At 38.7% G+C, this 12,384-nt stretch overlaps 1 protein-coding gene across 2 annotated transcripts in view; it reads right to left on the reverse strand.

Annotated features, from left to right (window-relative positions):
• LOC131228497 (uncharacterized) overlaps nt 1-12,384 on the reverse strand; it is a 134,357-nt gene that overhangs the window by 25,400 nt on the left and 96,573 nt on the right. For both annotated transcript variants that reach the window (XM_058224179.1, XM_058224178.1), the window contains exon 8: nt 8,635-8,806. In XM_058224179.1, coding sequence (XP_058080162.1) covers nt 8,635-8,806 — 172 coding nt within the window. The remainder of the gene's footprint in view (nt 1-8,634; nt 8,807-12,384) is intronic.

The following is a 12,384-nucleotide window of genomic DNA, read 5'->3' on the forward strand; positions in this document are numbered from 1 at the left end:
GTGAGGAGCTTTCTTGGTCTGGTAGGTTACTACCATCGATTCATTAGGGACTTTTCCAAGATTGTCAGGCCGTTATCATAGCTGACTCGGACGGATCTTAAGTTTGCCTGGAATGAGAGGGCAGAAGCAGCTTTTCAGGAGCTGAAGGACAAGCTGACGTCCGCCCCTGTGCTAGTATTGCCAAAGCAAGGGGTCAGATATACTATATATACCGACGCGTCTCGTGTTAGGTTGGGTTACGTCCTTATGCAGAAGGACAGGGTGATTGCCTATGCATCGCGACAGTTGAGGAAACATGAGGAGAATTACCCTACGCAAGACCTGGAGTTAGCGGCCGTCATCTTTGCATTGAAGCTCTGGAGACATTACCTCTATGGAGAGGAGTTCGAGCTCTTTTGCGACCACAAGAGCCTTCGTTATATATTCACCCAGAGAGACTTGAATATGAGGCAGTGCTGATGGATGGAAACCTTGAAGGACTTCAAGTTCGAGGTCTCCTACCATCCTGGCAAGGCCAACCTTGTGGCAGACGCGTTGAGCTGCAAGAAAGCGATAGCATTTGCGGCTCCGCTAATGGTTGAGGAGTGGAATATGATGGAGTTCGTGCGAGATTTTGAGCAGAAGCTCACGGTAGAGGAGCCGTTTACGAGCGTCACACACGTTCGTGTGCAGCCACTTGTGGATGATGGGATCATAGCGGCTCAGAAAGAGGATGAGCAATTGGCCGAAATGAGAGAGCTGGTGAGCGACAGTGATGACTCCGAATGGAGGGTTGGTTTAGATGGAGGTTTGCGATATCGTGGCCGCCTGTGCGTCCCGAATCTCCATGACTTATGGAGAGAAGTTCTAGCAGCCGCTCACAAGTCGAAGATGGTGATGCATCCGGGTAGTACGAAGATGTATCGAGACATGAAGCGTTCGTACTGGTGGGACAACATGAAGGCCCACATAGCGGAGTATGTATCCCATTGTCTCACGTGCCAGCAGGTCAAGGCGGAGCATCACCGACCTCCTGGTTTATTTCAGCCCATGCCTATAGCTAAATGGAAATGGGATTTCATCTCTATGGATTTCATTTGGGATTACTGAAGACGAGGAAGGGACATGACTCCATTTGAGTAATTGTGGACCGATTGACGAAATCGGCTCATTTCCTCCTGATCAGAGTTACAAACTCTGCAGACAATTTGGTCAGGTTGTACATCAAGGAGATAGTATGTTTGCATGGAGTGCCTATGGAGATCGTGTCGGATCGAGACACGCGATTCACGTCTATCTTCTGGACTCGTATCCATGAAGCAATGGGGGTGAAACTGAAGTTCAGTACCGCAATCCACCCATAGACTGACGGGCAGACGGAACGGGTAAATCAGGTGTTAGAAGACATGTTGCGGGCCTGTGTGCTTGACTTCAAAGACAGTTAGGATGACTGTCTTCCTTATGCTGAGTTTGCTTATAACAACAACTTTGAAGTGAGCATTGGCATGGCTCCCTACGAAGCACTATATGGGCGCCCATGTAGAGTACTGCATTGTTGGGCGGAAGTTGGCGAGAGAAGTTTGATTGGACTCGAGTTAGTACAGGCGACCTCAGAGAAGATCGACATTATCAGGCGTCGACTTCTTGCAGCACAGAGCAAACAGAAGAGTTACGCCGATACGAGACGGCGACCGCTAGAGTTCGAGGTTGGGGACCATGTATTTCTTAGGGTTTCCCCCATGAAGGGAGTCCTTCGGTTTGGCAAGAAGGGGAAGCTCACGCCGAAATTTATTGGTCCATTCCAGATACTAGACCGGGTGGGTGTGGTCGCGTACCGCCTTGCTTTGCCCACACCACTCGTGGGCGTGCACAACGTATTTCATGTATCTATGCTGAAAAAATACGTTCCTGATCCTTCCCACATCATCAAATGGGAACAAGTACAGTTGTATGAGGATGTTACTTATGTACTGCGGCCGATATGTATCCTAGACAGGAAAGAGTGGGTGTTGCGTAGTAAGGTTACCCCGTTGGTGAAGGTGTTATGGACGCATCACACTGAGGAAGAGGCTACTTGGGAGACAGAAGCCAAGGTCCGTAAGAAATACCCCCAAATTCTCGAGGAGTACGAGAAGGTACTAATTTCGAGGATGAAATTTTTTTAAGGGGGGTAGATTTTAACGTCTCAGGAAAAAAATCCGTACAAAGACCCAAGTTCCACCTCAGGCAGAAATCGCTCAGGACCAAATCCTTTAAAAATTAGACGAAAATTAATCAAGTGCTAAACTAAATTATCTGTGAAATTAGCCTGAACCACTTTAAATACGAACTGCAAGACCCAAAACAAGTAGAATCATTGACGCTACATTACCCTGAAACTTATAATCAATCTCAAAACTCGGTTGCTCTAGGGAGCACACCGAAACTCCGTATCGGACCTGTATCGAACGTCAAAAGTCCGATTACCAGGAGACAATACGAATATGACCGCCTTACTGGGCTTGACGAACATCTCGGAAATCAAGTTCAGATAGTATCCAGAAACGCACAACTTTATCTCGAAGCGAAGTGTGTGAGAAACGCGAATATCTTTAGAAAATGTACTCAGATTTAAGTAAACTGGGCCGTTTGCTTGCGGGCCAATTCTAAGGTTTCAGACCGTCAAAATCTGACCCAAATACACCCTCGGATCAGGGAAAATTTCATACGCAGGTCAGTGTACTTGTGGCCCTGATCGAGTGACAGTGACCGTTGAACTGAAACTGGTTCTCTGCGGTCGTTCCGTAAATCCGATCGGACCGAAAACTTAACCTGACCTAGATCTAATGTCAGGAAACTTTCCCCATATCGTATGCAGATAAGGGGCCTCCAGATGTGCTCCGTTGGACCAAAACAGCTACTCTTTGGCTATAACCTAAGTGTACTATGGCCCTGGGGCCATTCCCTTCAGTTCTGGGCTTATATAAGGGCCTTTACCCACCCCTATCTCATTCCATACGAATTCTAAACCCTAAGAGAGAAAAGAGAGAGAAAGTGAAGGAGAAAGTGGAGAAGTGAGAGAGCGAGTGTGAGATAGTTCCTGGGATTCGATCCCACTACTCCACGTACGTAACTACCGCTTCCGTGTCGCTATACCGGAGATTCTGATTCCATTCTTGGGTAAGAAACCCTAACCCTAACCTGTTTTAGGAATCCAAATACGTAGATCGGTGAAATAGCTAACCCGTTTTATTGATTAGGTATTCAAAGTCTAGTTTAAAGGGCGAGTGTTCAAACAAAATCCGTTACGAGTTTATCGGCGAAAGGTGCGGACTATAAACGTTTAGGTTATGGTTTTCAAGGCTGTCAATGTCGGTTAATGATTTATAACTGACTTGGTTGCCATTTCTCATGCTAGATACGATGATTCCCTCGCTTTACAGATATATATGAACTATGTTGAATATAGTGTAATTCATGTGTTTGTAAAAATGTTTGAATGGGTATGGAATTTGGATTCGTGCTTGCCATGATTATCCGTCGTGGATATATGATTGTTGTATATCTGACAACTCCTTGGTGAAAGGATTTGTCCTAATACATGTTATGACCAACATACGCCATGTATGTTGAAGTGTGTAGTCTAAGTGTTTGTAAAAATGTTTGAATGAGTATGGAATTATGATTTGTGCTTGCTATGATTATTGATCGCTAATACATGATCGTTGTATACGTGGCTACTCCTTGTGAAAGGACTAGCTATAGTATGTGTTTTCAACTAATTTATTACCTGTATGCAATATGTGTGGTCTAAGAGTTTGATAAAATACCTGAATGAGAAAATGCTTGATGTAATGTACTTACTGAGGGTATTGAGATAGGATTCTCAATTCCCTTATATATAGTTACAGTTTCCTTTATGCCACCTATCTTACTACTATGTGATTTACAGATAAATGCCTATATATGATGACATGTGTGGTATGTGTTTGTTGAAATGCTCGAATGGGATTTATGTTTAGATTTGGTTGTCACATGCTGTCTTGGAATATCACATGTGGATGCTATTGGTTGGAGTGTGATTGGGGCTACGATGTAGTCCAGGCAATTGGTAATGGTTTACGATCGGTGGCCGTACTGCTTAGCCACAACGGATACGTTCGAGGAATCCGAGTCGTACGCTGATTATCGACAGTGATTAGGCCACGCGGAATGCTTACGCACTCCATGTCGATCAAGTCAACGTACGCTCGTACCAGTCGAGCTTGTCAAGTAACCTGATTGACCCAATATATGTTCACCATGTATGGACACTACTGCTTGAATCTAAGGTACCAAACTTACCAGCGAAAGGCCCGTTTAACTTTGGTACCTCGATCCACTAAGACTCATGAGCCGGGCATGGTGGTATGGGACACCGTGGTCGAGCTGTCAGCCTACGCTGGGGCGACAAGCCTCCCCGTAGTGTCCAATGAGCAACCTAGACTCGTGAGCCGAATACGGTGGTATGGGATACTGTATTCAAGCTGTCGGCCTACGATCAGGTGACGAGACTGTAGTGACCTCGAGTATACTCTAAGACTACGTTAAGGCGACGAGCTTTTCCGTAACAACCTCGAGTATAAACCAGGCCTGTGCTGAGGTGACGAGCCGCTCCGTAGCTACCTGGAACTGTTCTTCGTATGTGATTAATTAGGATTAACGACCCTAGATGGATCAATGTTTGGGTAAATGATATGAAGGGAGGTACCTTAGCTTCCCAATCCTGCTGTATGAATATGCCTAATTAATAACTTGACTAATCACGATCATGCACCGCACTGCATGTGCTTTGGCGAGGAAGCGCACGTTTCGGGAGGATGCTATGCGCGAACGTGAGATGAAGTTGCTGAGGGAGTGTAGGCGAGGGCATGCATCATTACCGCATATCATTCTTGCATTAACAAGAGTAATCTAGGACATGATTGTTATACTGTTTTATCATTACTGCTTAACTGAATTGATAACATGTTAACCTTTGCCTTATAGTTCCACTGAGTTGATTACTCACTCCCATGTTCTGGGACGGTGTTTTAAACACCAACCAGACCCTGTTGTAGATGCAGATGATGACGATGCTTTCGAGGCAGAGCTGGACTTTTACGATGATGAGGAGGAGTTCTCCTATATGCAGCTATCAGGCGGGTCTATGTAGACCGTGTTCTGATCGACGGGGTTGCAGGGATGCTGTCTAGATGCCATTACACTTGTCATTTTACATTTCAGAGCACCCATGTATATTCATTTTGTCCATTTTGAGAGTATACATGTATATATTTAACCTGGTAACATGTTCACACTTTGGAGACTTATAACAGTTTATACATTTTATATAATTATCACAGTCTTCCGCTTGCGTAATTTAACTGTCTCTAAAGTATGATATGTTGTTTGGTATAATCCCACTCATGTTTAAAGCACTAATACAGACAACATTTAATCATCATTTTCTATGTTGCATAAGTGATGTGTTGGAACTCGGGAGTTGGGCTACTGCTCGACCCCCGATTTTCAGGTCGTTACAAGACGATATTTCAATAATATTGCCAACGTATTGATATTATGAAATTTTTGTTTATTGGAAAAAAAAATTTTGATTTCAAATTTTTTTTTCATGGGCACATGATTGTATGTGTTGCTCAATTTGTCATTGATAATATTGATAATATCTTGATATTATCGATATTGCAGCATGCACGATATTGAGACCACAATCTTTCGTTTCCTTGCCAATTGTTGATGATTTCTTGGTGAAATATCATGTGCTCAATATCGATGGATGTTTGGATGGAAGGTTGGATGGTTAAAGAGGGCGGATGGGATAGTTGGACTGATTTCTTACAACAACACATGCTTTTAAGGCCCCATTAAATGAAAACTTGTTATATATGCATTCTTTTTACAATTTTTTTTTCTAAATATGTAAACATATACATTTTATCATCTCCTGAAGTTTCGTTGAAAAGTCCACCGTTTTTCCCATGTTTCCCCGCATTCCCGGATATCAACGATATTATCGGCAATATCGATATTGTTTCCGTATCCCTGGCCAGCAAAACTTGTAGCAATGCTGATACTTCGAACACTAGGTCCACCAATGTGTTAGAGATTCATTACAAGTTGGTAGGTCTAGTTGTTTTAGGGCTTTCTTTAAGTTACCTTATCATTAGATAGGACCCACAAGAATCACATTCATATTTTTAAACATCATACATGGATTGCCGAATCCAAAAGATGTGTATCAACATGTTAGATCTTAGTTAGAAGTTGGTAGGTCTAGTTGTTTAGGGATTTCTTTAAGTTACCACATCATGAGGTAGGCCCCGCAAGGTCACACATATGAAGAAGCATTGGGGCACTTTGTTAGGGATCTACTATTAAGTTTACCATATTTTTAGAGGGATTTAGGGCTCTTTTATACAAATAATGCTAGGATGTGGCCGATTAGTCCTATGACTAATACTAGAAACCTTCTAAGCTTGTGACTGGTTGCTAATAAGGTCCACTTGTTTATTAGTTTGGCTTTTAAAAGATTTCGTGCTGGTTTTTCTATTTAGGTGTCTTCTGGAAGCTTTGATAAGAGTGGAGTCTTAGGTGACATTTTGCAATTAGTGATTCCTTATTTTTGGCAACTAGGTGTGTTAAGATAACGTTAAGAGTGGTTAATTTGAGAGGCAGATTCAAAAAATTAAAAAAGAAATTAAAATTTTTTTTAAAAAAAAAGAAGAAGAAGATAATATTGTACAAAGACTAATAAATTGTATTAAAGACCTCTTCTATTAGCCTATTGGCAAATACATGGATCCCACTTGGAGCACTAGTTAGTAGCTCTTGAAAGAGTTTGAAGGGAAAAAAATAGCCGAAGGGATACACGTGATTTTAGGGTTTTACATACGATATATAAAAACCTTGAATGTTGTATGGTGAATGATGAATAAAAGAAAAAGTTTTCTTTGTTTCTCTTTTCCTAATCTATGTTGGATTAAATTTTCAGGCGTGATGATCTTATCAGTGGTGTGGCTCTAGCGGAAGTTCAGGTTTGAAGTGACATCAAACCACGAACTTCATATCAGGTTTTGCAAATTTATTGCTTCAGTTTATCTGCCCTCCATCAAACATATAGATGACCTGCTGAAAGAAGAACCAAAAATAAAAAATAAAAGAAAAACCACTGTTAGGGTTGATTCCTCAGGAGAACTCCATATTGTTTTGTACAGAGGTGTGAGATGACCTAATTTTTTTGCACCTAGCCATCTTCATGGTGGACCACAGTTATGATTGGATGTCCAACACATGTGCCAATTGCACATAGGGATGCTTGCAGGGCTAGAAACCCTTGAAAGATATACTGTCTTACAATCAAATTCGCTTCCCCGTGTGTATTAGAGATTTAGGAAACTGTTTTTCTTACCAACACTTCAATCTCAAACCATTTGAAGCCTTTTTCCTCTTTTTCTCTTCATTTTCTTTTTTCGTTCAAGCAATAATTAAATGCATTTAATTTGTACTTTTGTGTGAATTCGTACAATACACTGTTTAGCCTCTCATAGTATTTGGCAAATCACAATAGAAAAAAAAAAAAAAGAGTTTTAATTTATCGAGCATGTGGATTTTAGCATAAATAAATGTTGTTTATCAATCCTATGGTACTTGGAGGCTTCAAAACTTCAAATCCCTCAGCACATGGTTATTGTATATTTCACTATTTCGTGCATGAATTGGGAGTCTGCATAATTGTTTCTTGGTTTGATTAATGCTGCACATCACAAGACTGTATTTTCCAGATCCAACAATTGGACATAAGTGAAGTACAAACCTTAGGCATATAAAATGTTATGCATTCTGACATTGTCAATCTTGGGCCTTTAAAATGAAACCTATTTTTATCATGCAATGAAGTTGTATGTCTAGTCTGGCATATCAATCAAGATTGGTGTTGAAACAAACATTAAACTAATTTATTTTTTTTAATGAAATATTCCTCATGACGGAAAGCTCATAACTATACATAGTCTAGCATAATGTCTTTAATCCAATGTTACCTCAATATGGGTACCGGTATTGGGTATAGCAAGGATTGGGTTTGGTAACCAAATTCCCAGAATTCAAGCACAATATGAATAGGTCACTATCCATAAGTGTAATCATGTTTAAATACTTCCCTAACAATATCTCGGGTTCATAATAATAATAATAATAGAAATACGCCAATATCACAGGTTCAACATGATGCCCAACGACATGATTCACTACAAATTCCTAGTAGCTAATAGCTCTAGAGTTCAAAATCCCAATAAATCTAGATTTTTAGTCACTGTAAAGTAGTATGCTTTATCTGAGTGTTATCCAACTCGGATACTCCAGTTTTTAAAGGATTTTAGTATCAAAACATTATGATTTCCCTAGAGTTACTTCAATTGATCTTCTGCTTTTTGAAGAAAGTTTTCATGAATGATATAGGAATTTTGTGAAGAAAAGGTAAGGTATTTGTTCAACCATTGAGAAGGAAATGTGAGATAGAGAGCTTTCATGACAATACAGAAATTTGTGTGTGTGTGTGTGTGTGTGTGTGTGTGTGTGTGTGTGTGAGAGAGAGAGAGAGAGAGAGAGAGAGAGAGAGAGAGAGAGAGAGAGAACCTTCACTATTTCTTGACAACGGTCATGATAAAAACCACTCCAAAGCTGCAAAGCTACTAGAGAAGTTCTTCCATTAGATACCCTCCAATTTGCATTCTCTCCTGCAGATTTGCAAGTGCAATCTGCATCAACGCAGTGAGCATAATTGTAGAGGTTGATCCTCTCACCATCCCTATTGTCCAAATGAAGTAAAGGATAAGCACAACAAACAGCCAGCAGGAAAAGAAAGCATAAACATTTGAATTATCAGCATGATACTGATCAATAATGACAAATATATATATATATATATATATATACCCCACCCTCCCATGCATTCACTAGCTAGACAATGCCACAAGTTGTGCAAACCCTTCCTCTATTATTCTATCAAGGCTGCCCACCAATCCCGCCCTCCTTGCTTTTTGTTGTTTATAATTGGCCTTGTTTTCACTCCTGTGAATGGTTAATGAAGTTGCTTGTCATCCAAAGAAATGGTAATTATAATGTATCCAGTGATTACCCAATACTATTGATATTACAGTGTCAATATGAAGCAGGGCTATAGTTGGAAAACTTCTATATCGGCCGATACTACTGATATGACACAATGTCGATATGAAACTGTGCTATAGTTGAACTTCCCAGCATCAGTCAATATATCGCAACATATCAATGATACATTGATACATTGCAAAATTCTGAAAATATCACTGTTGTTATTAGTCCCAGATGTCGCCGATACATATCGATATGTATCAATGATATTAAACTAGCGTTGGTTCCCTTCTGAAAATTTTCAAAATTCTACAAAAATCCACGAGAAAAAAAAAATGATTTTCTCTAAAAAAATTGTTGGGATTACATTGTTAAAGGGATTCCGACCAATCATTTTCATAGGGATTTGAGTGCGGAAATCATGATTGGAGAGCGTGTGGTACCAAAAACCCAATCGGTGAGCTGTTGCTAATTATTGATACATCGCAAAATTCTGAAAATATCACTGTTATTAGTCCCCGATGTCGCCGAGACATATCGAACATACCAATATGTATCAACGATATTACACTAGCATTGGTCCCCTATTGAAAAATTTCAATATTCTACCAAAAATCCATGAGAGAAAAAAAAATGATTTTCTCTAAAAAAAATTGATGGGATTACATTGTTAAAGGGATTCCGACCAATCATTTTCATAGGGATTTGAGTGCAGAAATCAAGATTGGAGAGCGTGTGGTTCCAAAAAACCCAATCGGTGAGCTATTGCTAATTTAAATTGTTCTCTTCTTTAAATTGCTTAGAATATATGGAATCAAGTTAGTACTCCATTATATTGCATGTTTTGCATGCTCAGTCATGGATTTTGATCTCCAATCTTTGAACTTGGGGAAAATGGGGGAATTTGGGAAATTTTGAAATTTCTCCGATTTCACACATTTAACTTGCACTTTGTGGAAAAATCATGTGAGATTCTTGGAGGCTAATCTATAGATTGATGGACCTGTTTGGATTTTTTCAAAAAAAAAAAATAATAATAATAATTTAAAATATCAATAAATAAGTAAATAATATTTTTTTTGAAAAAAAAATTTACATTGAGTGGATGTTATTTATGTATTTATGGGTGTATGCAGATCTTAACATCAACCACACATTTATTTTCAGAAATAATTTTATTTTTTAAAAGTTTATCTAAATAAAATTTTAAATAAATGCCCTATACATTGTAGGACAAATGTAGCTTTTGAATGTATTGGTTGTGTTTTCATACATGTCTTATATTATTTAAATTATATGAACTGATTTCGAATATCGTTGCATCACTTCTGTCAAACAACACATATAGTTTAGGACCCTATACAAAGAAAACTTATCATGTATATTTTATTTTATTTTTTTTGTGATCTTTTGACTTTTTAAGTTCTAAATGTGTATTGATGTCTTTTTTAATATCCCATGAAGTTTCATTGAGAAATTCAATTAATTTCCAAATGTTTTGGAATCTTTCCCAAAAAGGGTGATACATTACGTGATACATACGATATTTCTCATGCGATACCTCATATGTTTCCATATCCTAAAGATGCGATACATGCATCGATACCGATACTAAAAACAATGAACATATCTATAAATTCTTCATAGTTTTACTTTACCAAATTTACAATTCTTCAAATTACCAGGGTAGTTGAAGGTACTAGACTCCTATATATTATCTCTTTTATCAGTTTACCTCAAGAACTACTTTCAACACAAGGAAATAGAACTAATTTTAAAGTTATCCCTTATATTAGCACTTACATAGTTAGACATCGCTCCTTGAAACTAACATCAATGAATGAATCAATAATTCTAGTTAAGCAACTCATATTCTACAAAACATTAAAAGGAATCAAATCAATCAAACCATAATCATATGTATATACACTGTCACACCTTGATCCATAGCTCAAGTGGTAGATTGAGTGAAAGATACCTCGTTTCAACACTGAGGTCTTGGTATCGATTCCCTAGTGGGGGTGGCTAACGGTGAAGTGTGAACTGAGAATGGGTGTACTAACAAGCTAACCACAACACACACACACACACACACACACACACACACACACACACTGTTTTTTCACAATTAAAAAGGGGGGAAATAGGAAAAATTCTGAAAAAATGGAAAAATTGCTAGAATTAATCCAATTTGCTTTTCTTATTTATTTCATTGTAATTTGTGTAATTAATAGTTGGTACTTACTATTAAAGCTATAATAAGTTAATAACCAACAAGTAACAAATAACAACAAGTCTAACAACTTTAAATTTTTAATTTTTTGTATTGAGAAATAAAATCTTGAAGAATGAAGACTTACTATATACATTACAACTTAGAAATTACAAATTTACAATAAAACTTACAATTTACAAAATACTATATACATTGATCCCTCTCCCATTGTGGCACATCACCGCCATCATCATCAGTAAAGTCATCTCGTTCTTCAACGTACACTCCATCTTCTTTTATTTATTCATCATTTATTCGCTCAAGTTGCTCATCCACATCCAATGGTCGATCATCTTCTTCTTATACTACTTCATTCGCAATCTCATTTCTTTGGCGTTGACTGCTACTAAAATTCTCATGGCCAACTTTTATAATGTCATCCCTCTTGTTCGGGTCAACTCCGTACATTAACCACTAGTTAGTTGTGCAAATAAGTTTAAGTTAGACACTTAGACTTCTTACATTGTAAGTTGTAACTTGTAAGAAGTACAAACAATTGTATTCCTAATTCATAGAAGTGAATACATACTAGGCAATTCCATACCCCTATGCCTAAAAACTCTCTTGAGAAAATCCATGTACTCTTCATGATAAGTCCAACTCTTGAGAAATCTTATCAGACTCTTCTTTATCTAGAATCATTCTTTCCAAAACGGCAAGAAATCTAACCATATGCGTTACCAATGGCACAAACCGATCAGTGGACGCAAAGAATACAGCCAGATTAAGGATGTAGTTAGTCGAATACAATAGGGACGACATTTGGTTGATCCATCTACTATCTATAATATTTAGGATAGGCTTGTAATCATGCTCTTTATAGTTGAAGTGGTCCATGGTTTTGTTTCTAGTGCTCTCTATCACGTCGTAGATATGGCCAATGGGTGGCTTTTCATCATCGTCCACCAATCGCAACATACTAAGGGTTCTGATGATTTTAAGGCCTTTATCACTTGATTCCAAAATGATAGGGAAAGAATGGTTTGTTGGAAAACTTC

This window comes from Magnolia sinica, chromosome 16 (assembly GCF_029962835.1).
Source record: "Magnolia sinica isolate HGM2019 chromosome 16, MsV1, whole genome shotgun sequence".
Classification (NCBI taxonomy): domain Eukaryota; kingdom Viridiplantae; phylum Streptophyta; class Magnoliopsida; order Magnoliales; family Magnoliaceae; genus Magnolia; species Magnolia sinica.